This window comes from Scheffersomyces xylosifermentans (assembly GCF_036884685.1).
Source record: "Scheffersomyces xylosifermentans strain CBS 12540 chromosome Unknown RJT20scaffold_5, whole genome shotgun sequence".
NCBI classification, from domain to species: domain Eukaryota; kingdom Fungi; phylum Ascomycota; class Pichiomycetes; order Serinales; family Debaryomycetaceae; genus Scheffersomyces; species Scheffersomyces xylosifermentans.
The window spans coordinates 1605819-1629278 of record NW_027042943.1 but is presented as its reverse complement, the minus strand read 5'-3'; the positions used below and the strand labels follow the sequence as shown (position 1 = coordinate 1629278).

The 23460-nt window shown below is 39.4% G+C and overlaps 10 protein-coding genes and 1 non-coding gene across 11 annotated transcripts; 5 read left to right on the top strand and 6 right to left on the bottom strand. All coding sequences in view use genetic code 12, as the record gives it.

The window, feature by feature from the left end:
- Positions 1-9: 9 nt before the first annotated feature.
- RJT20DRAFT_129284 (uncharacterized protein) lies at positions 10-1086 on the bottom strand. Its single transcript, XM_064917461.1, has one exon. The coding sequence runs from the start codon at positions 905-907 to the stop codon at positions 329-331; it is 579 nt and encodes a 192-aa protein (XP_064773982.1). The 5' UTR covers positions 908-1086; the 3' UTR covers positions 10-328.
- A 7-nt stretch (positions 1087-1093) lies between these two features.
- On the bottom strand, positions 1094-4618 carry FAR1 (cyclin-dependent protein serine/threonine kinase inhibiting protein). Its single transcript, XM_064920462.1, has one exon. It carries the CDS (start codon positions 4418-4420, stop codon positions 1523-1525), a length of 2898 nt encoding a protein of 965 aa, XP_064773981.1. The 5' UTR covers positions 4421-4618; the 3' UTR covers positions 1094-1522.
- A 1280-nt stretch (positions 4619-5898) lies between these two features.
- On the bottom strand, positions 5899-8543 carry VPS70 (putative zinc metalloprotease). Its single transcript, XM_064920461.1, has one exon. It carries the CDS (start codon positions 8386-8388, stop codon positions 5989-5991), a length of 2400 nt encoding a protein of 799 aa, XP_064773980.1. The 5' UTR covers positions 8389-8543; the 3' UTR covers positions 5899-5988.
- Positions 8544-11208: 2665 nt separating this feature from the next.
- Positions 11209-11298, top strand: RJT20DRAFT_t95. The gene has a single exon. It is a non-coding gene; the product is annotated as a tRNA-Tyr (tRNA).
- Positions 11299-11359: 61 nt separating this feature from the next.
- On the top strand, positions 11360-12205 carry RJT20DRAFT_51608 (uncharacterized protein). Its single transcript, XM_064920460.1, has one exon. It carries the CDS (start codon positions 11494-11496, stop codon positions 11968-11970), a length of 477 nt encoding a protein of 158 aa, XP_064773979.1. The 5' UTR covers positions 11360-11493; the 3' UTR covers positions 11971-12205.
- Positions 12206-12316: 111 nt separating this feature from the next.
- Positions 12317-13018, bottom strand: RJT20DRAFT_135883 (ribulose-phosphate 3-epimerase; the record flags this gene model as incomplete). The annotated part of the gene is made up of 1 exon (XM_064918439.1): positions 12317-13018. One exon carries the CDS (start codon positions 13016-13018, stop codon positions 12317-12319), a length of 702 nt encoding a protein of 233 aa, XP_064773978.1.
- A 1155-nt stretch (positions 13019-14173) lies between these two features.
- Positions 14174-15033, top strand: RJT20DRAFT_51598 (uncharacterized protein). Its single transcript, XM_064920457.1, has one exon. It carries the CDS (start codon positions 14367-14369, stop codon positions 14940-14942), a length of 576 nt encoding a protein of 191 aa, XP_064773977.1. The 5' UTR covers positions 14174-14366; the 3' UTR covers positions 14943-15033.
- Positions 15034-16714, bottom strand: RJT20DRAFT_51603 (tRNA-specific adenosine deaminase). The gene has a single exon (XM_064920459.1). It carries the CDS (start codon positions 16322-16324, stop codon positions 15125-15127), a length of 1200 nt encoding a protein of 399 aa, XP_064773976.1. The 5' UTR covers positions 16325-16714; the 3' UTR covers positions 15034-15124.
- Positions 16539-17134, bottom strand: RJT20DRAFT_129276 (uncharacterized protein). The gene has a single exon (XM_064917460.1). The coding sequence runs from the start codon at positions 17099-17101 to the stop codon at positions 16637-16639; it is 465 nt and encodes a 154-aa protein (XP_064773975.1). The 5' UTR covers positions 17102-17134; the 3' UTR covers positions 16539-16636.
- Positions 17135-18077: 943 nt separating this feature from the next.
- Positions 18078-19489, top strand: RJT20DRAFT_51594 (glycine-rich domain-containing protein). The gene has a single exon (XM_064920456.1). The coding sequence runs from the start codon at positions 18556-18558 to the stop codon at positions 19453-19455; it is 900 nt and encodes a 299-aa protein (XP_064773974.1). The 5' UTR covers positions 18078-18555; the 3' UTR covers positions 19456-19489.
- Positions 19490-19789: 300 nt separating this feature from the next.
- On the top strand, positions 19790-23281 carry RJT20DRAFT_145931 (uncharacterized protein; the record flags this gene model as incomplete). Its single annotated transcript, XM_064918834.1, has 2 exons — positions 19790-19910; positions 20169-23281. 2 exons carry the CDS (start codon positions 19790-19792, stop codon positions 23279-23281), a joined length of 3234 nt encoding a protein of 1077 aa, XP_064773973.1.
- Between the last annotated feature and the right edge of the window lie 179 nt (positions 23282-23460).

Below are 23460 nucleotides of genomic sequence, written 5' to 3'. Positions count from 1 at the left end.
TTTGTACCCCAGAAAATGGCTTTTCTTGAATTTCTAGGAGTTTCACCTCAAAATGATAATTAGGACTACCGGATGCTACACTGACATTACAAGTAAGTTTAAGTAAGTGAATATAATTTGGAGTGTACATTGTGGGGGGTTTGCTCGGCTAAAACCTAGTGAGTATGTCGGCTATGTATGGATTTTTCCATACGATGGTAATTGTAATACACGATGATTTGGTACCTTAAAAATTTCAACTATAAACGTAATATGAAACCATGTAGAACTGAAGATGCAAGAAGGTATGGGAAAGATTCCCATTATGCTAAATATTTTAACTCTAACCTTAGAGGGCGCCTAACACTGTAGTGAATGCCAAAAGTCCACCAATGAAGACGAAGTTCTTCCATTGGCTCTTCTCTTGTGAATGCACCGAGTGGCTGAGTCGATTAGCATTGGATGTCTTGTTGCCGTTTATAGAATGAGTAGAATGTGACTTGGAATCAGAGCCAGTTTCAGACTCAGATGCTGATCCTGACACTGTATCTGAACCCGAACCTGTCACTGTTGTGAGTGTGTTTTCCCAAACCGACTGCGACCCTGTGAATCCCCATTTGTTGAATGTTACTGTCTTGCCGTCAGTATTGGTATCAGCTGTATCGGTAGCGATTAATGTAGCTGTTGTAGGGACTGTTGTAGCGACCGTGGTCTCTGCAGTGTTGGTTTTCACGGTGTTGACATCATTCAACACGAGGGTTTTGGTGGCTTCGTCAGTGTCCACGGTCTCCTTCTTGCTTTCATTTCCGTTGCCGCTTCCTGAGTCCCCAAGGCCCCCCAAAACGTCACCAGAAACGGGAGCGATGTGGAGAATGGCAAGCGAGGCGAGTGCAAAAGGCGTTAATTGTAAGCTTAATCCAAGCGACATGATATGGCAGTTATTTTCTGTAGTAGAGTCCTGGAGTTAGTTCCTAAAAAACATAACCTTTCCATTTCAAAAAGGATAATACAAAATATATATATATATGGCTTCAAAAATATCACCACATTGCAAATATTTACGTGCCGTGCTCCAACAGGTTCCACTTCCCCGTGCTATAAAATAACGCTCCTCTGACAGATCAAACAACTGTAAACAAACCTTAGTGTTTCAGCCAGCCATTTAGACCAACGCCCCTAATGTACCTGCAAATAATATTTTTGCTGCTTTGTTATTGGCATATTATTGTGCGACAGTCGAATTGTCTATCGCCCGATCGGGAAGTTTGTAAATATGATCTCGCGTACCCACAGGCATGGACGGGGCCAGCGATGACGTAAAGAAATAGGGAATCAGGTGTGACGTCAGAGGAGACAAGAAAAGGTTTTGGGTTCCAGGTGGAAACTCGTGTAAAGTTCCGAGATCTGCATTGAATTTAACCAATTGGGTGACGGGCTACAGGTATTTTAGAGTGGTACAGATATGTATTTCGGGTCTTTTTGCAGTCACATCACCAACATTTGATGGACATGGAAAAAGTTGGCTATATAATTGAAAAATCTTTCACATCAAAGAGATACACAAATCTCTGCATTTTACAGCAGCAAGACCAGGATCCTTGGAATAAAGGTCATTTATCGTATTTAAATGACCCACCAAGAATTGCACATATTCTTCGTTGTTGCGGAAAGTCTTGTTCTGCTTAAGCTCGAGATCAAGGCTTTCGCCCGGACAAAAATTGTTTACCAGCTTTGCACTAGAAGAGCCAGCCTTCGACGATTCCTCCTCATTAAATGGAAAATACTCCCTGATAAATCCGTATGCTATGGAAACCGAGCGCATAATTATGTCATTACTATTCTGCGGAGTGATCTCAACCGTCGTCAATGCGCTTAGAAGTGAAAGCTCTGTTTGTCTACGAGCGAAGGACTGTTCTCTATTGGACGAGAGTGGGGGCAACAAAGGGATATCAAGGAAAGATGAGTTCTTTTTCAAGTCGATTGGGGTATTTGAGCCGTTCAGCATTGTTCTTTGATCAGTCTCTGCAGCTAGAGGCGATACTCTCTTATGACATACTTTGGTTTCTTCTTGATGCATCAACCAAGATGAGCTATACAGAAATAAAGGGATCTCTCCATAGTCTTCAATCTGCTGTTCCGAAACAGCATTGGACCGCAAATTTTTAATTCTAACATTAATCATTATATTTCTCTCTGTGTTTGGAGTTTGATCTTTCACCATTAATGATAATTTGTGTACATTCTCTAGGGGTATCATTTCCCCATTAACTTCTACCTCACTAATGTACACAATGTTCTGCGTATCATCTATTTTGGAAATGTCTACCGTGACAGATGGTATACATATCCTTTGATACTTTTCTTTGACCAAATATGACAAGCTCTCATTGAAGTCTTTAAACGAGTCAAACCTAATCAATTTGGAACCATATGATAGAGATAGACTCGAAGACAGAAAATCTGTGGCTGGATTTGCGATTATTCTGTTAAGGTTCTCCGTTCCATCAGTATATGAACTTCCTATTCTTACAATTGTAGCTGAGATTTTGGTAATTATGTTAACTATCTTTTTCTGAAGTACTTTATCCACAGCTAACCCTGTCGAAGCTGGGAAATCAGCATAATTATTACAGTTCAAGATCAAAAACTTGTTAATGCAATTGGTCGATTGTGGAATAAAAGGACTGAGGTCAATTAACTTCTCAAAGCAAACCTTTATCTCTTCAGCTTCATTGCGGAACACATCGACGTCAGAGTAAACATTGATAGTTCCTATAATTCTAGCCCACCCTTCCCACTCCTTATCCATGCAGCTGATGAACGTCCCCTTTTTCGCAGCCATGCCCGCACCATCTCTTCCAAGAAAGATCAATCCCATCTTGTCGAAGGAACGGAGGCTCTTCCTTATACTTTGAAGTATCGTTTCTAAATGCATCTTATAGGCGCCATCAGATAAACCAGTTGAGTTGAAGAGCGGTACTGATATGATGATATTCAATGGTAAAGCTTCAGGGAGTCCCAAGGTCTGTAAAAGATAAGAAGATGGGATATCGCTGTCATCTACAATCAATTTTGAGAATTTCTGGACATCTTCAGGAAGCTCAATGTTCTCAATAAGATTCCATGCATTTGAAGTGATCTGAAATAGGTTTATTTCATCCACCTTGTTTCTCTGAATGTAAGGAAGTAATATAGTTTGCCATTTGGAGATTATAGCAGGATTCTTGTGTTGTAGTTGAAGCTCGGGCATTGTTTCATTCCTCAAATTAATGATTATGCCATCAGAAAGTTGATTTACGCTGCTAATATCTTTGCTGATCTCTATCTTACCGATAACTCTATAATCTTTCACCAATATAATAGTTTCTGCAAAGAGTAGCACGCATGCTACATCCCACTCAATCTCATTTGTACTGATAGATAAATAATCAAATAGGAGTAATTCCCCCAATTCTTTGAAGCTGATGTTATCTTTGAAGTTCGTAACCTTGCTGTCTAATAATACTTCCATTTCACTAATAACTTTCATTTTAATTTCTCTCTCTTTATCTGTCATTTCCTGCTTCTGAAAGATTTGAGGTGGTCTAACTGACACTAAGTATCTCAATTCCTGTGAGTCTTCGCCAACAGGCGTAATTGAATTTGTATCTGTACTGCAAACTATTCTAGGTTTGTTCAAATCCAGGCGCAACTCTCTGATATATAGGTGATTAAATTCAACCCTTCTGTTGTGAGATTGTTCTAAAGTTATCTTAGATGATGGAGTTGTGTTGTACAGGTGAGATTCAATGTCAGCGTACCTCCTGAAGACGCTGATAGGAGAATCTGTGGGGAACGAAAGGTTAGAAGGCAGCAAGAAGACCTCTTTTACTATCCGAGAATGGAGATCGTCGTTGGCACTACGAGTTTCTTTCCCACATATTCCACAGATAGGCAATTTGGTCGATTCCAATTGCTCCAACATGATGGAAAGACACTCCTTATGACAAGCATCGCCGCAAAGAAGTTCAATCGATATTTCTCCAGCAAGACCATTGGCTAGTTGCTCTTTGCAGAAGCTGCATTTGGAATCGAAAAGATTCCTATTAACTCCTCTTGGTTGTCTGGAGAGACTATTCATTTCCAGTTGACCAAAGCTGTCTGCTGAATTGTCATTAAAAGGTCTCGTTGGAGGCTTAGTATTGTGATCTTCAAGATCCAGATCATGAGGCCATGTAGTGTAAGACTTTGGTGGTCCGTCCATGTTCACATCAAGCATTGACCTGACCGCACGAATCCTGAGTGGGACCGGAGAGTTCACACTACTTGATAAGTTGAACGATGAAGGGATTGCCTTGCTGGAGCCGTTGGAAGGAGTCAAAGCTTCCCGATGTAAGTTCGAGGTTCCCGTTGTTATCGAATGCTTTCTGTTTCCAGCGAATTTGGTGGAAATTTGTTCCATTGTATCAGACAGTTGATTGTACTATTTATCTACAAGTAATTGAAGGTATTTCAATGCTTTGGGTTTAGCTATTTTATGGTTTGAGGTTACTCTAAGTGGTACTAAAAATTCTATTCTTGCGTAGTACTCTGGCTGTAGCACTTCAAAGAATCAGATCTTGTCGAAAACGATCTTCAGTAGTGTTATTCACCACAAAGAAGAAATAAGAAGAAATAAGAAATAGACTCGATTAAAAACTATCTATTAAAACCTACTAAAATCAAATCAATAAAAAGATCTGACAGCTACGATTAACCATCTCCCCTTAAAGATTTCCAGTAGAGAATATTCTTGGCTTGGGTTAGCATTAATAATATCGATGACTAAAATAAATACCATACAATGTATTCTCATTGTATTATCCTAGTATTCTCCTAGTATTATCACAGAATAATAATGGCCATAAATAATTAATTATCGAGAACAATAAGGTGCACTTAGGAACGGACGAACAATGGCATTGGCAATAATGGAGAACTTGTGTATGAACAAAGTGAACAGATATTGAACAATGGGAAGAGAAGCCAGTGGTTCTGTGACGGTTTCGGGTACTTGAGAAAAGGCATTTTTTATTGTTACATATAGTATAGATACATATATGTATATGTATATATATATATAGTGATGTAGTCATGTAGTGATGTAGTTATATAAAATATATACTATAGATACATATAGTCATATAGTCATATATACATATATACATATATACATATAGTCTAATACATACATACATATATAGATATATACACAAACACACTTAGTCATATACATACATATAACTATCTCCCAATGTTTCTAATACATATATTTTTTTTTTTAAACATTACCTTCTTCATACGAATTCTCTTATCTTATCCCTGTATCACCCTCTCCCCATAACTCTTCCTAATCCTTAATACCCTCAAGTAAATGTGGTAATTCTGCTTTCAGCAACCCTCTGCTTTCAGCAACGCAAATGGAGTATTTTTTACTGCTGCGAAATCCGGGCTTTACACCAGACGCCATGCCATGCAGTGCCTGATCAAGGTGTTTCAGATTTTCGCAACATTCTTGTATTGGATGCAAGATACCGGTATGAGGCGACTATTGTGGGCCAATGAGTATGATGGCTTGTTTCACCATGGCTTGTGACGGTTTGAGACGATGGAGTGATATTCCTTCGGATACTGTTTTAGGGAACATTTGCCACATCGGGGAATTTCTTGTCAACCAAAAATGGGCACCGTCAAAAGCTTTCGGCAACAAAATCGTTCTTTATAGCCGGTGGAGAAAGAACAAGCGTCTTGGATCTGAATCCGCTTCATCGTTGCAAATCAAAGAAGAAATACTAACGGTACCTTGCATTAATATTTGGAACCGGTTAGCTTTCAGGTTCGATGTAACATTAAATCGCCATATCAGGCTAGTTAAACCGCTCTTGACTTTAAACCGTTGACCTTTACATTATTCTACATTATCTCTAAACAGATGTCCATTCTCTTATACAGTAAACATTAACATAGCTAAATTTTTCTAAAACTAACCATTTAAACCAATGATAACTGGGCTGTCACTCTTCTGAGTGCCTTGGACACGATTCCTAACCATTCGACAAATCTCTCAAAATCACCATCTTCAATAGCCTCTTTCAAACCTGGGAAAGTTTGGCCGGCGTATCCAGTGAATCTTCCACTAGCAAAGATGATATGCTTGAACCAAGGTCTCTCGTACAATCCCTTGTGGTACAAGAAATTTCTCTCGAAGTACTGGAGCAACTTATTCTGGTGTTTGATTTGGAAGTGCAATCTGATCTTTTGCCAGAAGTTCAAGGACTCCTTGTTTTCAAAGCTCGTTTGGAGAGCAGACGATTGAATATCGAATACAGCAGTAGTGTTCTTCAACTTTTGGATGTCCTTGAGCGTTCTGTGAATGAGGTGTTTCAAAGTAACATTCTTGTGGTGGTGAGTATCGAACATTATATGTTCCTGATGATGCTGACATTGCTGAGGAGTAAAGTATTCTGGAATAGGATATCTCACATGTGGAACATACTCGTTGTTAGTGGCATCAGCGATGAACTCGATATCTTGGATATCATGACGCAAATACTTGTCCCAAGTATCTTGGTTCGAGACTTCTTGGTGGAACCATTCCTTTGGAACCTCATCAATGGTCTCTTTGTAGTACTTCACAAGGTCATTGGCATAGTCCTCTAACTTGAAGTTGATCAACTCGTGCTCACTCAAGCTGAAAATAATGAACGACAAATATTTTGCAGCCAAGTTGTGGAAAACGAATCCTTTGTCAGCAAACTCAGAAATCCAATAGTATGAGTCGTAGTTTGAATGGTAGTGATAAACTGGATCACCCTTACCTTGGCCAAAGCCTAAGTCGGCAGATGGAATACCCAAGTGTTCCAAAAAGACAGTGTAGTCAGAACCAGAACCAAGGTTCTTAATCTTGTCACCCTTCTCCTTCACAAAATGGTCGTACAACGAGCCGACACCCTCTTCTGGGTACTCGATTTCTTTAGCGGCCTCTCTGAGGACATGGTTCAACACTGGGGAAGCACCTAAGTTCAAGTATTTACCTGTAGTCGAAGCATCCAAGTTCAAATAAGCAACGACCTTACGCTTATACTTGTCAGCGAAGTACTCACCTTGCTCGGTCGAACCCAAAAGACCATATTCCTCACCATCGTAACTTTGCAAAATGATGGATCTCTTGAACTTGTAACCAGCTTCCTTTAATGAACCTAAAGCTCTGGCAATTTCAAGAAGAGTAGCAGATCCAGAGTTAGGGTCTCCAGCACCACCCTTGATCCAAGCATCTCTGTGGTTACCGATAATAATTACCTCGTCTCTCTTCTCACCTTGAATTTCTCCGTAAACGTTGTACAAGGTTGAAATGTTGTAGATCTGGTCATTGTAAAGGTTCAAGGTGTGCTTCTTACTTGGACCGGTGGAGTAGTCGAATCCTTCCAACTCACCTTGCCAGTCCTTCAGCTCTATCTGGACACCATGACCATTCAACTTTTCCAAGATAGGTTTAACTTCTCTGTATGAAATTGGCAATGCAGGAATCTTACCGATACTGTTATGTGGGTCTTTACGTTCGGCACCAGGCTTAGAAGGATATCCAGGAGTTGTTGGGTCACCAGGAGCACTACCGATTCCACCTAAGAACTGGACACTACCTCTTTGGACAGAACTTTCCTGTCTAGCAGGGCCGTGTGGGTATTGCTTGTAGCCATTGGCTGGTGTGATTCCGTGGTCATCACCAGGGTCAGAATAGAGTAATACACCAATTGCACCATTCTCTTGGGCAAACTTGACCTTCAACCCACGGAAAATAGCACCATATCTGATAATAGCAATCTTTCCTTCGACATCAACGCCCAATTCTTTCAATTTGGCAAAGTCCTCGAGTCTACCGTAGTTGGCATAGATGAACTGACCAGTGACATTACCATTAGCAGCATAGGCCAAGAAAGTAGGAACGGTATCGTTACCCAAAGTTGTAGAATCCTCCTTGATTTCGTCTTCCTTCAAAGGAGCCTTATAAATGGTTTCGTTTGTCTTAGCGTCCAACAAGTTCAAATCGTGGTCGTTAGGGTAGCTGACGTAGATATCATAAGTATCAATTGTAGCATCAAACCCGTATTCTTCAAACTTCTCTTTGGTCCATTCAACCAAGCCGTAGTTGGTACCAGCCAAGTGTGGCTCAGCTGTGTACTTCTTTGACCATTCGCCTGCTAAGTTTACTTCTAAGGCATTCAAGATGAGCTTTTTTGCTTCTGGTTCTGAAATGCCGTCTTCGAAGGTGAATACAAAAGACGAAAGGTAGAGAGCCGTGATAGCACCAATAGCAATTGATGCTAATGATCTCCACGACCTCTTTCTCTTAGGAACCACCTCAATTGGTGAGTATCCCGATTTTTCTCCCATTTTTCTCTTTGGAAGCACTTAATTGAAGTTATATCTCTACTTGTAACTAGACAATAAGTAGTAGTCAATAGCAGCAGTATTCAATGAAAGATTTCTTGTCGTTGTACGGCGCCGTCTCGTTCACTCACACTACTCAATTGAAAAATCTACAGAACAAACCAATTGCAACAATAAATTCCCAAGCAATTCCAACTTCCTCGGATATCAACTTATATATAATATATAATCCTATCCAAACACGAACTCGCTTCCACTTTCGCTTACTAACCAATCCCTTCGTGTTAACAATAATAACAACACTATTGCCCATTCATATCTTCACAGTTGGGGCCGTGGCTCTTGCTATGGCTCTGGCTGGGTGCAGGAATAGAGGTGGACTGATAAGAGGAGTGGTATACGGTCCGATACAAGCGGAAACCGGACAGTTTGGGTTTGAAAGGTGGGATGGGGATGAGAGAAAAAGTGTGGAGTTGGCAGGTGGGAAGGATCTGGCTGTGGATGAGACGAGTGGTGTCGTTTCGAAGCGTGCTCCGTTTGGGAGGAACGAAAGCAACCGTGACTGGTTCGCCATTCAGGCTGAAATTATGGCGTCTAAGCGAAAGGTTTTTAATATGTCAATTACAGCAATTATACATTGCAAATAGGAGTCTTAGTTAGTGTTATATTAACATCCGTGCCGCAGTATTGAAGAGACAAGAAATCAAAAGCGGAATCCATTTGAAATCGCGGAATTATCGTTTAGCGAAGGTTCTGGATGCAAAAAGGGGGATGTGGAGGCGCAGGTTAAGGGGGTTATTTGGATGGAGAGGTGATGGGAAGTGGGATGTTGTTAGGTTGCTCTTACGGGGAGTTAGGGCAGGTTGAGTAGTGAAAGACGGTGGTTTATTGATTTATTGTGTGGTGTGGACTACCCTAGACAATTGTAGAGATAATTCTTTGCTAAATATGGTGGTAATATCTGCTATTTTTTAATTCCGATCTTTTCGATAACTTATATACTGTTCATTAAGTACTTGAGCTATGCTTTACCGCAGGATTCATTGTTTTCTCTCACATAGTAATGGTAAGCAATTACATCAATTCCTATAGCCTCAAAAAACTAAAGAAGCTTAGTATGAGTTTTTTCAATTGTATTCAAATATTGAAACACACCCATTACGGGTACTTACTGGTGCTAGTCTGTTGAACTTTTCCAAGTAATTAAAAATATTTCCTGAAAAATCTGTTCTCTCGTTAGATTCAATAAATTGAAGAATATCTTTGAATGTAACCTTAGATCCCTTCGAAAGAGGCCTCGTTTTATCTCTTAGTATCATTTCAATTTTATTAGCTATTATCTTATATTATAATACTTTCCTGATCATATCCATATAGAATTAACAACTCATTATTTATTGAGTCAATACTAAAATCATTCATAACAACCTCTAATAATGAAGGGAAATAATTGTCTAATCTTTTAAGTACTATTTGATATTTCAGTATTACATGCTGACTTGGATTCAATTTCAGTAGTTTTTCTAATGATTCCAGAAACATAATTAGATTCTTGTCTATACTATTTTCAATTTCCTCGATTGTTCTAATAAGCTCTTGATTTCACCAATAGTCTTGAACTTAGGAATGTGATTCTTCAGGTTTTGGTTTGAATCTTCTGTTGCGATCAATGATGCTTTATTTTCCAAAGAAGTTTGTTTTCCATCTTTGGAATCTAAGTTTTCTGCATGTTGGGTATCTTTTATAGACTCTTTGGAATTCAATGTTTCTATGAATGTCAGAAGTTCTTCACGAATTAACTATGATACTTGATCTCTTAATTTTGTACTTAACTCAATTTTCGACTCAGGAATCGTAATTTCCTCTGCCAGCTCATGAACCTGATCTGATAGTTGCTCAAAACTTGATTCACTTGAGATATTTCTAGACATATTGAATTACTAAATCTTAGAAGACCTTTGACTTAATCTATTTGGGAGAAGTGGTCGAGTTACTTCTGCGCACTATCTTGTCTTGCCTTTGTAGAGTACTAAGATTCTTTTTATGCTTATTTGCTTATTTCTTTCAAAATGGAATGAATAATTATGATTCACAGTAGAGAACACAATAAGATATATAGGATATATTACCGATAAGGATATCCTTGATCTTTATCTATTGAGATGATACCCCTCAGTTATCCTCATCAGCCCATTTAGCAATAGTTCCCTATTTTATATATTGCATGAAACAATTTGTTCCATATCAAATAACTATTCAATCCAGGTGATAACACCCGGAAACCAACATTACCTGAATCCTATATCATAATTCCATCAGGGGTCAAATGGCTGTCTACGTCTTGTACTCTTCTTCAAACGCCTTGTAAGTCTCCTGTATATTTAGTATGGGTTCTTTCAAAGGGAAAGAAGAGCTCAATATCTTGGCTATTGATGAATACTGTATTTTCTCACTCAACGAGGACAAGATAATACATTGTCTTCATTTACAAACTTTCCTTGCAATTAAACCCATAAAATCTACCAATTTCTTGAAATTTTCGCAGCTTTCTTCCAAAGACACTCTGAAAAAATTGATTTCTTCACAAATGCGCTCTCAATCAGTTATATCCAAACAAACCCTAGAATACAGCATAAAATATATAGCATATGCACAGCACACCAATTAAAACTCTCAAGTCCCTTCCAGAGAGACCCACTTAACAACATTTTAAACAATTTTTGACCAATATTTACCCCCCATTTCGGAGTCCTGCCGGAAAACCGAGTCACGTGACATGAACAACTCAACTCAATACCAACTCCAATCTCATCCCAGAAATTCCTCTTGGTGGCCAAGCTGGCTAAGGCGCGAGACTGTAATGAGTACCTCAGAGTTATCTTGAGATCGGGTGTTCGACTCACCCCCAGGAGATTTTCTACTTTTTTTCTCGTTTCTTTCAATTCGCACTCCTGCAGATAATCACAGATGAGATGTTCAGGAATTTTTTTTTTATTTCAAATTTCATGGTTCTTTTATGGTTTTATAGTGTTCTATGATTTGTAGATAGTTGTTTCTAGTATAAGGTCTATATAGTTAGAGATTAGTAGTAGAAATTATTAGTTCACAATGGCCTCGAAAAACTCTATAAATAAACCAAAAATCAAGATCAGTGCCCACAGTCATGCTAAGACTTTAGGTAAAAAGAGAGCTGCTCGTGCTAGAAAGAACCCTAGCTCTAGATCAGCTACGGAGAGATACTCTGAAAAAGCCGGTGTTGCTCCAAGACCAACGGACTCGAAGGCTATTGCATTGTACACCGGAGAGGCACCAAAGCCTACTGGTGTTGTCACCAACACAACTTTGTCCAACAAGAGAGCCAAGAAGCTCGCCAGAAACCAGAAGTATATCGACCAAAGAAATAGCAAAACCAAGACTCAAGAAGACGCTGAGATGGACATAGACGAGGAGACCGCTGAGGAAAAGCAAACCAGAGTGGAGAAGGTCAAGGCCGCATTATGGTCTGTTGTTGAGAACCAAACCAAGGGCCTTTACAAGGTCGCTGTTGACGGAGAGGGCACCACTTTGGGAGTCCAGGCTTTCTAAGCACAGATACCGAGAAGGATATTAAATCCCTCCGGGTCGTTAGAGGTCACAACCAGAGTTCATTGAACATGTGCATTTCATTAACGAATCCCCAGCTTTGCATGCACCAGTCCGGCATTTTCATTTCTTATTTCTAAGGATATTACATCAGTTGTATATTAGTATTTGCTTTTTATAGGATAGTATGAGATTAATACATTTTGATCGAGAATTATTCACTAAGCTGGGAATTAAATCAGTTACCCATACGAAGCGATAAAAGTTTTGCTATGTTCTACAAGATTTATACCCATGTTTTACATATTGTACTTTTTCTGTTGATAAATAGTATTAAATCGAGATATACCTATACCTTACTCAACAATCCCTTGGCAGTCAAGTTCTCTACAACGGAGCCCTTTAAGTAATCAATGACTTCCTTAGGATTCTCGGCTCTAAACACAGAAGTTCCAGCGACAATGACATTGGCACCAGCCTCTGCAGCCGGAGCAATGGTGTCCTTAGCCAAACCTCCATCGACCTGGATGTTCAACTTAGGGTACTTCTTTCTCAAGAGCTCAACTTTGGACATCATGTCTGGCATGAACTTCTGACCACCGAAACCCGGTTCCACGGTCATGACCAAGGCCAAGTCAATCTCCTCAATGATTGGAAACAACACTTCAACTGGAGTTCCTGGCTTAACGGAAACACCTACCTTCATTCCAGCTGCCTTGACCTTCTTAATACATCCAAGTGGGTCATCAGTGGCCTCGAAGTGGAATGTATAACCGTCTCCACCGGCTTTGGCAATATCTTCGATCCATTGCTCTGGGTTGGACACCATCATATGACAGTCGAAAAAGACGGGCTTTTCGGCATTTCTTGGGAGAGCGTTTCTCAAGCTGGCGATTACTGGCGATCCGAGAGAGATGTTGGGGACAAAGTGTCCGTCCATGACGTCGAGGTGCAACCATTCGGCACCGCCGTCGACCACGCACTTACATTGGTGACCCAAGTTGGCGAAATCCGAGGCCAAGATCGAAGGGGCGATGATAGGTTTTACCATTGTAAGATATAAGCACGATGAGGGTCAATTGTGGGCAATAGAGAGACAATTGACGATACAACAACAAAAAGGAATAGCGTATAAAAAGAATAAACTATTTAATCAGCATATAAAATGTGCCAATGTATGTGCGTGTCAATGTACGTGCAAAATGTATACTGCACTCTGTGCACTGTACGCTGTACCAACACTATGATAAACTTTTTCAATGCATATGAATAGTTGCAAATGGAGTTGACGTTGTTAGTTGAGTACTTTGAAGATTGAGTAGTAATTTAGATGTTTATGGTGAGATATAGACATATACAGGGGTTTGCTGTCATGAAGTTAATCTGCTCTTGAGAGTAATGGGTAATCTCTTATTCTCTTATCATCAACTGCGAAATGTTCTTAACTATGTGAAATTGCACCCTCCACGCTATTTGACATGAATATGTTTGATTACAGGAAATAGATTATATATGCTATTATTCTTCAAACTTATTCATGTTCTATGAATTGCTCAAATCATCCACTTCCACATTTTCTTCCCTATCTTTAGCCGATATAGAGATTTTTCATACTCTTCCTAATTGAGACCCTGTTATACTATTTTCAAGATATGTATCAATTCCTTACAATTGTTTCTATGTTCATTAAAAAAGTACATACACTTTCTGCTATACTATTGGAAAGTATATCTCTCCCAAAGACTTTATTACTTCAATAATTGATACAGTGCACAAAATGGTGCTGCTGGGGACTTTCTTAACCGACTTCCAGCTAATCATCTCCAAAGTATTACAAAATCCCTACACCCATCACCACCACTTTACACTGCAAATTATATATTTCTCCAGAGACAGCGTCTCAGCACCAAAGATGTATCCTCCATTAGAAAAATTACTCCAACTCATACATCTCACATAAAGAAAGAGCACTTACTACCACTACACGACTACACTATACGACCAACACCATAACAAACCAAAAAAAACAACTAACACCATAACGATTGAAAAAACCCAAATCCACAACGACTGCAAAAACCGTGACGACTGGCAACACCACAACGACTGCAAAAACATCTACCACCACCACATCGACTGCAAAAAAACACCCATATACTGCATCCCTAATACTCTCTCTTTTCTCCTACCCACACACAGGAGCTCACTATCAACACTTTCGGTTCACGTCGCACACTCTCACTTCACTCCGGTACCACCGGTAACATGCCCGGATCTTTACACTTTCAACCCATCACTATTTCAATTCACGGTTGGTTAACGTTAACAAGAAGTTGATTCTTTCTGTAGTGATTGGATAGATAGTGCATCCGGTATTCTCATCACACAATAGAAGCGACATGTCCGAAGAACCTCATACCAACAGCAGCACGGAAGGCGCTTCCGTGGCCGAACAGCTCCTAGAAGCCGCCAGAAGAAATAACACTGAGTTGTTACTATCAATCAAAGTGGCACTCAACAACGACCAAGAAAAGTTGGCGTCGTTGATAAACAACACGCGTGAATTGATCTCCGATAACACCGCGTTGCATATGGCATGCCAGCTCGGCAATTGGGAATTCATAGACATAGTATTGGACATAGAAGGCGTCGAAATCGACCCCAAGAACAGAGAGGGTGACACTCCGTTGCACTTGGCAGTGAAATACACCATAGACGAGCCAGAACACGGCTATTTCATCATCGACAACTTGTTAGACGCAGGTTCCGACCCAAGAGTCATAGATAAACACAATTTGAGGCCAATTGACTATGTCAATAAGGATAACGTGAAGTTGAGGGAATTGTTGGAAAGCGCCCAATATGCCATTTCGATGGAAGTGCCAGAAGAAGAGCAATTGAACGGAGAGGGCGCCGGAGCAGCCAAAGCGGTAGAAGATGACGATGACGAAGCTTCGGCATCTGATTCTGATTAGATTCCGTACAATTGAAGTACTAGAATAACGATTTAGCATAAATGGATTTACGTACACTGTTCCTTGCTTCCCGATTGTATATCTACACGAAAGTAGTTGTAGTATTAGCGGTTTCTATTCTATATATATATACAGTTAAATGATATCATTGAACAAACAAGGTAGCAATCAGACGAACTAATCTACAACTCAAAATCGTCGTTGGAAGTGGGATTCCAGTTTCCAAGAGTAGTTGTTCCTATCTTCTTTAGATCATTTCTTGCAACAAGAGAAGCTTTGAATTCGAGATAGCTCGTATAACCAAGAGATTTCAAGCTTCTTATCTGATTGCTTAAATGCCAATTGCAAATGAAACTTTCTCCTCCCTTACGAGGAAGTGAATTTTTAATGTATGTCCCGTTTCTTACACCATTCTGGAGTACTTGGATCTTCTTTTCTGGTATAACATACAACAAGGAAAGAGGCGAAGGCTCAGCGACATCCTTTTCTTTGGGCTTATGGAACTCGTAGTGATCTTGGTCATAAAGTAGGATCTTCAAAGGATGTGGGTGCAAGGTTTCCTTCCCTTCTAGTAGATCCAAGAACCGACTTTGAAAGCATCTCTTCATATCCACTTCATGGTATTTCTTCCTTTGCAATATCATATAATCTAAAAACACACCTTCGGGGAAGAGCACGGAACTGAAAGAATTCGTAATTCCTAAGAGCTGCTTGATACATAACTTATCAGAGCATGATTTGCTCAACGTTATTTGGCTGTCTGATCGTCCAGGTTTCGTCCTTACTATTCCCAATTTGCCAAAGTTACCTCTTCCTCGTGAAATATCAATTTTTGATTCCTGTTGACCATCAACTTTCTGGCGCTTGGAAGATGGTTCCTTTTCATCAACCCATGGTGACGAGTCTTCCTTTTCAGTAACCAAATGTTGCATCGAAGAGTCACCACATGGCGGCTCTGTTATGAATAAACCAAAGCTAACACCAGCTTTCAATTTATAACCCTCTCCATTTGCCATTCTCTCAATGACACTTGAATTATAGCCTAGCTCGTCCTTTATACGAATACACTCTTGAACCAAGTACCAATTGAATAGCCTTAAAGCTAGAATTTCAGCATGTAAATCGTGAACTAGCCGTCCTTTGGAATACAGTCTAATCTTGTCAGGCAAAGCTTTTACGCCAGTAGCCATAGTTAACGGTACTATTTTAGGCTCAATATCGTCATCTTTTTGATCTATAATGGCTACTATGCTTGCCATCACCGTCCATTCTTTAACACCATTAGACCGTACTACTGGCTTACCAGACTTCAACTTCAACCCGTTGAATGACTCTACAACGAGATCAGCAATTTTCTGTGCTATATCTTCACCATTCTCCATGTTTCAGTTAGGGGTAAAGAAGGACAAGTAGAAAAGAAGATGTAAATTTCAAGATCAATCGTCAGTCAATTTTCAAAATTCACTCATCTACATGAACTTCTAGAAAGTCACTATATGTGAGGTAGGAAGAACTGGTCCACAAACCTGCCCTATGACTCGTACCATCGTTGGGTTTTGCTCATTCTACTAATTTCAGATCATCAACAAAAATTCACTTCCTTCAAAATGGTCTTGTTACCAATATATTACTTTCCTGTTTAAATATTAAGTACAAACAATGTTATACTGTGTTATATAATAGCTATTTCCAGCTTAACGCTTCTTTCTCATAAATGCTCCCATCAAACCAATTCCAATAGCAAGGACACCTCCGGCTATTCCAAGCCCAATCAAACCGTCCCTGGTGACATTTTCATCTATGGTTTCTTTTAAACTTCTTGCTTGGGTGTTTTGAGGTTCCTCCTGTAACAAGGTATCTATGTAACGTCTAGCGTTAGTATAGTCACCAACTTTGTACGAGCCCAAACTTAAGTAGTACAAGCACTCTCTTCTCAAACTCTTGTCATCGGCGTATACCTCAGTCAAGAGCCAAATACCCTCTTGTTGGTATTTGTAGCTATCCGATTTGATAAGACCCCACGCATAATTGAACTTAGTCTGAGCAGACACGTCAGGCTTCTCGGAATCCACCTGATCCTTTAAGATCCGCAATTGCTGGGGTGAAAGCGACAGATGCAACTCTTCAAGTGCTGGATATACAGACGATTTCTCAGCCATTTTCACTTACTTCTTACTCTTTGTTTAAGATGAAATCTAATGGCAAATACTATTAATACCGTCTAAGATCAAGAGATCGTTAATGACTGGGGGAGTGTCTGCAGGAATCGGTCATATAATCAGATAGTATGATATTGTAAGGGGCGAAGGTTAGAGAAGGTTTCGAAGGAGATAGATGAGTGAAATTTTCGTCTTAATGTTAATTGACATGGATGTGGCGGTTAATGCGTTTCTCTGAAATTCGAAATTTGGAAGCTTATGAATTTCTGATGTGTTTTGTAATGGAAGTGAACCATTGTATTGAAGAGCATTGTATTAAGCATTTGGGGGCAATCGCTTAAGTATGGGGCGACATTTTTGAGTGATTATGTCGTTAGGAGAATAGTTGTCTTTAGGGCCCTTCGTTATAGAAAGTGAAAGAAGAGACAGATAAGGATTATAATAATGATGGAAATGTTGATGATGGAGATGTTCAACTTGAAACTTCAATATGAACATTTTGAATTTGCCAATAAAAAGAATCCATAAGGAACCATTACCATATCAACAGAATTTGGCCAAGTCAACACCGACACACCTACATCAAACGACATTATAGCAAGGCCCAAAAGATTCGCCAGTGGAACATTCCGTGCGCCTTATCTATGGGAAAATAAAGGCACAAATTATTATTAAGCCGACTATTCGGCTGCACATTGCAAATTGTTTTTAGTGGGGAATCAGACTAATCATAAGCCGATTCTGATCAAAGATATGGTGCCGATCCCTATTTAAAATCTGAAAATTGACGTATATGAGGGATTGGTGAAAACTGTGTAATCCGAAAAAAAATGTTGACGCTCTCTTGACTATAGTTTATTCATCCGTAAAGCTGAGTTCGAAACCAACTACTTCACAATTATATACCACGGCCTCACCTCGGTTCATACGAACAATAAAAAAATACGAAATTCTCGGTTTCAGAGAGCTGCACCCTGAAACTTTAATCTATTAAAGTGCCTTTCAGGAACCATGACCAACCCAGACTTCGTAGATTGAATAATGAGTTTAAACTCTGGGTGGAATAAAGTCCTTGTGTCCCACGACTGACCAAAAAACAGGCTTCTCAGATTACTACTTCAAAGGTGTTGTGGATGAGAAGAGCAAATGTAAATGTGATTTTTCCAACGTGATTACCCACGAACAATTGATACAAAGACAACTATACTCAGATATCACTGGCTCCATAGCTCTTCCCGGTTTGTACAAGTATTTCTCGTCTATAATTTGCCCGAACTCCCCTACGAACGAGAAGAGACCCCACATTGATAAACCGTGAAATCAAGGATAGTTTTATAAGTAGAGGATTGGAAAGGATCAAGGGATTAAGTTTAGAAGAAATTATTGACTCATCATTGGCGCTTAATGACAGGCTAGCAAAAAAGAGGAACTTAATCCTTAGATTATATCTACTGATGAATTTAATTCATCTCACTGTTCCTGAACCAATAACAATTTGGGAAGATTTAGTCGGATGTGTGTTAAGACAAGAGCGCTTCACAGATCAAATGAATGAAATGGATTGGCTTCATTCCCCACTCATCAAAGAAAGTCTCGAAGAATCTAAGGGTAGATACTCGTCTTTGTTTGGCATGTTGACCGAAGCTGATACTAATATTCCTCTTGTGCCAACCTGGGATGTTGATTTGATTTGGCATACTCATCAATTGTCAATGTTCTATTATTTCAATGACTGCCTTAAATCCTCCTTGAGATCAGCCGTGGACCATGATGATAAAGTAACCAAGGCACGGCTAGACGACTGCTTTGAAAAAACGGCAAAGCAATACGAAGACAAGTTTAAGAAGGACTATTCCATTTTTCACTGCTGGTATTGTGTTTGTATTAGAAACCACTCCCTGAATAAATTGAAGGGCTTATTCAAATCTAAATCTTCAAGTATGGGAAACCAAGCCATGATATCGAATCTACAAAATGTTGGATTGTCTCATATAAGCACTCATAACGGCATAGAATTGCCCAGTGAAGAAGCAACAAGAAAAGAATATCAAGTGTCTAAAAAATATAAGTTGAAGACTAAGGTGAATCAAATACTCCTTTGGAATACCTTTTCAATCACATTTTCCTACTACCCAGCCCACTTCGTAATAGCACCTTTGTCTCACATCACACTATTTGCATCCCAATTTTATGGCGACAAGCTTTGCTGTACTGTTAGTGATGTTCCGGCTGATTCCATGGGGGGATGCAGCAGCAGTCACGAAGGGACCAATTATAAGAACAATAGGGTACATGACGTTAGACCACCATCTCCAACTCGTTACTACACTGACGAAGTGCATCGCATGATATAGGTATTTAGCTCCCATATTCACACGACTTCCGAACTTACATTGCAACCAAAGCCCCAAAGTATTGTATCATGTTTTCTTCCTGTCACCATAACCAATAATAATTCGCAGCCAAAATCCTCTCCACTACGAAAATCTTGTTACTACGTAGTAGAGCACGTCAATTACCGGAACTCCATTTTTTTATTCATTAGAACGGAACCGGTATCCTTCGGAGACTATGTCACATAGTCATGCTCTCCTATAGGTTTGCTCTCCAGTAGGACTGCTCTCCCATAAGTCTTTTCCACTTATCTCTACTTCCCTCCCCTCTGTTCTCTCTAAGTTCTTCATCTCCATGCTGCTCGCCGCATTCGTAACGTTTCTCACGAGAGCCCGCCTCAATACTACCACTATTCTCTTCTGCTCTCGCTACAACGACATTTTTCTTTCCACCATCTTCCCTCTCGTTACTTCTCGTTACTTCCGAACTTCTTGTTCTCTTCTCTTCACCTACCACGCGAAGCTCCCAACCATCTCCACGACATTCTCACTAAATTTCGTCACTAAATTTACGCGTCGCTTCACCAAATCGAAATATTCATAGTGGAAGAAGAAGAAGGAAATTGATCTCAGCTGTTAATAACTTCGTTTCTTCTTCTTCTTTTGTACACCATTTAACTTGTCAAGGAGTAATTTACATACCTGGTAATTCTGACTACCGAAGATGTCTGAAGGTCCACTAAACCTCATAATTCAGCAAAATAGCCCAGACAATGCTATCCGTATTGCTGCCGAAAGAGAGTTCAACCAAGCAGTGCTGCAAGACCCTTCTCAGGCTGCCTATGTTCTAATTGATCTGGCTTTAAATAACGATCTTCCAGTTGATCTCAGACAATCATGCTTACTTCATTTGAAACGACTCGTACCTCTCTATTGGTCTTTTGGTTTCCAATCGTTTGTAGGTCCACCAGTAAATCAGGAATTGAAGGAGGCAATTAGACAGAACTTAATAGACTTGGCTACATCCTCACCAGAATCCAAATTGAGAAGCGGCAGTGCTTACGTGATTGTCCAAATAGCTTCTTCTGACTATCCAGATGAATGGCCACAGCTTTTGAACAAATTGTATACTGCTGCAAGACTGCAAAATAATGAAATTGCAACAATTGGAGGACTTACCGTCTTAAACGATTTATTCGATGACTTGATTAACGAAGAACAATTTTGGGAAGGTGGAGTTGGTGCCGAGATAACCACACACCTTATATCATTGTTGAATAATGATAAGTTAAGCGCAGAAACCAAAACAATTGCAATGAAATTGTATCAAAGTGTAATTTCCACTTTGGAAAGTCCCGAAGCTTACAGTACTGAAGAAAGAAAACAATACGCCCTTCACCACATCAGCAGCAATATCCCTGTCTTTGTAGAATTCTTGCAGAAATCTATAAATACCAAGAAATCCACTGAAGAAATCTTCCTTAACGAATTAAACTATAGATCGTATATATACAAGGTTTTGACTTCTTTTATTGGCAACTTCAACAAAAAGATCTTGCCAGAGATCAAGAGAAATGTCTTATCAATTGCCTTAGAAGACTTAGGATTTCTTTCTCACGTCTACAAGCAGTTGCTAGTAGAAGATAATAAGAGCATTAAGGTGCATACAACCCAAGATCTAGACGAACCTCCCAGAGTCTTCAATAATCTTATCAGTGATCTACTTCTGACAATCTCGTCAATACAGCATAGTTTATCTATTAAGTCAATATCGCCGTTGCTTCCCCAAGTATTTGTTTCAAACTTGATCAGTGCTTCTATGATTCCTAAAGAAACTATTGAAGAATACGAGGCTGATATCAACACCTACGTTACTGATATTACTTCACTTTCTTCTGCTGTTTCTGTAAGGGACTCTATGAATGAATTGTTATCAGAAATAAATTCTGAAGATGCGAAGGAAATTTTCAAGGAGATATTCCAATTTATAGCAAGAAGAGAACCGGCTCAAGATTGGAGAATCACGGAAGCTTATTTGTTCATCGCGGAGAGTTTGTTTCTGAATGAGGATGCACAATTAGTAGACCAAAGTACGTCTCTCACTGGCTTATTGAGCTCTATCGCAAGTAATATCTCGTATGAAAACTTCTTAGTAACTTCGAGGTGTTTTCTTCTTCTTCCCAAGTTTTTTGAAAAATTCGAAGACACGTTGTCGACAAAGACTTTTGGAATCAAAGCATTCACCGATATGATTATTTTTACATCACAATTAAATGCAAATGATTCAGCCAATTTTATCAAGTTTAGTGCCCTTATTAGTTGTACATACTATCAGCATTTGTTCAAAGTTGCGGAAGATTTAGATAAAGAGAAGAGGAAAGACGTTCAATTAAACATTTTCAAGTTGGCTTATTCGTTAATCGAAGAAAGCGAGGAAGATGGATTACCACCTCTTTTGGAAGCAATCACATTTGCTATCGATATAGATCCATTGCAAGCTTCAGCAATGTACATCGGTGATGGAGTAAACGTGATTGACATCATTTTCAGAATTACCTTTAAGGACCCGGCAAATATTCAGTTAATTGTCAATAGTACTGAAAGCTTGAGTTCTTTGCTTAACAATATCACCATTCAAGACTACGTGGTAAGTTGCGAGAAATCACTTCCTTTCATTTTCAACATAATGAATGCAGAGATTTCCAAAGGCACAGTGGAGTACAATCCCGAATTATATCTTTCATTAGAGTTGTTAAGTATCATTATCGGATCAGTTCCAGAATCGGAGGTGGGCTTACCATCGCAAATTTTCTCCTATGCATTCCCAGCTTTGAAGAAGTTAATTCTTTTGACTGGAGACAACCAAATATTACAGAGTGCTGGCGAGGTCTTTAATAACCTTTTGAAGCGTGCCTCGAAACTATTCCTTGATTATGCCGACCCTGAGTCAAAAGAGTCAGGTGTTGACTCTTTGCTAACAATCATATACAAATTCCTTTCACCAGAGTTGTCAGACAGTGCAGCCAACAACTGTGGCACTATTATCCTTTCCTTTATCACCCAATTCCAATCCTACTTAAGCAGTGATTTCATGTCGCAAATACTTGAAGCTACTGTCAAGAGATTATTAATAGCCTCCGAAGCTGTAACCATTGAGAACTTAATTATGGTATTTTGTCAATTGGTTTTAAATTCTCCGGCTGAGATGATCAACTTTTTGGATGGAAATATTCATTTACCGGATCCAAAGACCGGCGTACAAAAATCTGGTCTTGAGCTTATTCTTCCAATATGGTTTGAATCTTTTGAAGTCACCAGAGGCTACGAAAAGATTAAACAGAATGCTTTAGCGTTAGGCAAGATTTTCTCCTTGGGTGATGAAAGAATTGAGAATATGATAGTGAATGGTGATATTATCCCGTACCAAGGAGACTTAATTATTACTAGATCCATGGCCAAAGCCATGCCTGATCAGTTTACTCAGGTTCCAGCTTCTCTCAAGATTCTTAAGCTATTGGTTGGAGAATTGGACTTCCAATGCCAGCAGCCAAATGCAGATGATTATCTTCCTGATGTAGTTGAAGGGGAAGGCGATGCTACAGGTGATGAAGGATGGGAGGACATGGATGACATTGGTGTGCCCAATTTTGAAAAGTTAAAATCGTATGTCGACTCAGACAATGATGACGAAGACTACGAAGACCAGAAGGGCGATGAAGGTCTCAAAAACATTCTCGTCCAATTTTTCAAAGAGTGCACAGCTAAAAACTTGGGTCACTTCCAGAAGTACTATGAGATGTTGAGCGATGATGAAAAGAAGATTATCTCTGAAAATGTAATCTTTTAGTATCTATAAATGCACACACGATATTAATAGCAAATAAGTTAGCAACAGAATAGACAAATGAGCGAAGAAAGATTACATGAACAGAAAATTGAATAGACAGCAGCCAGAGATAGAAAAATTATACTACTAAGTTTACTATACAGAAGTACAATACGACATAAATTCAGCATTAGGGACAC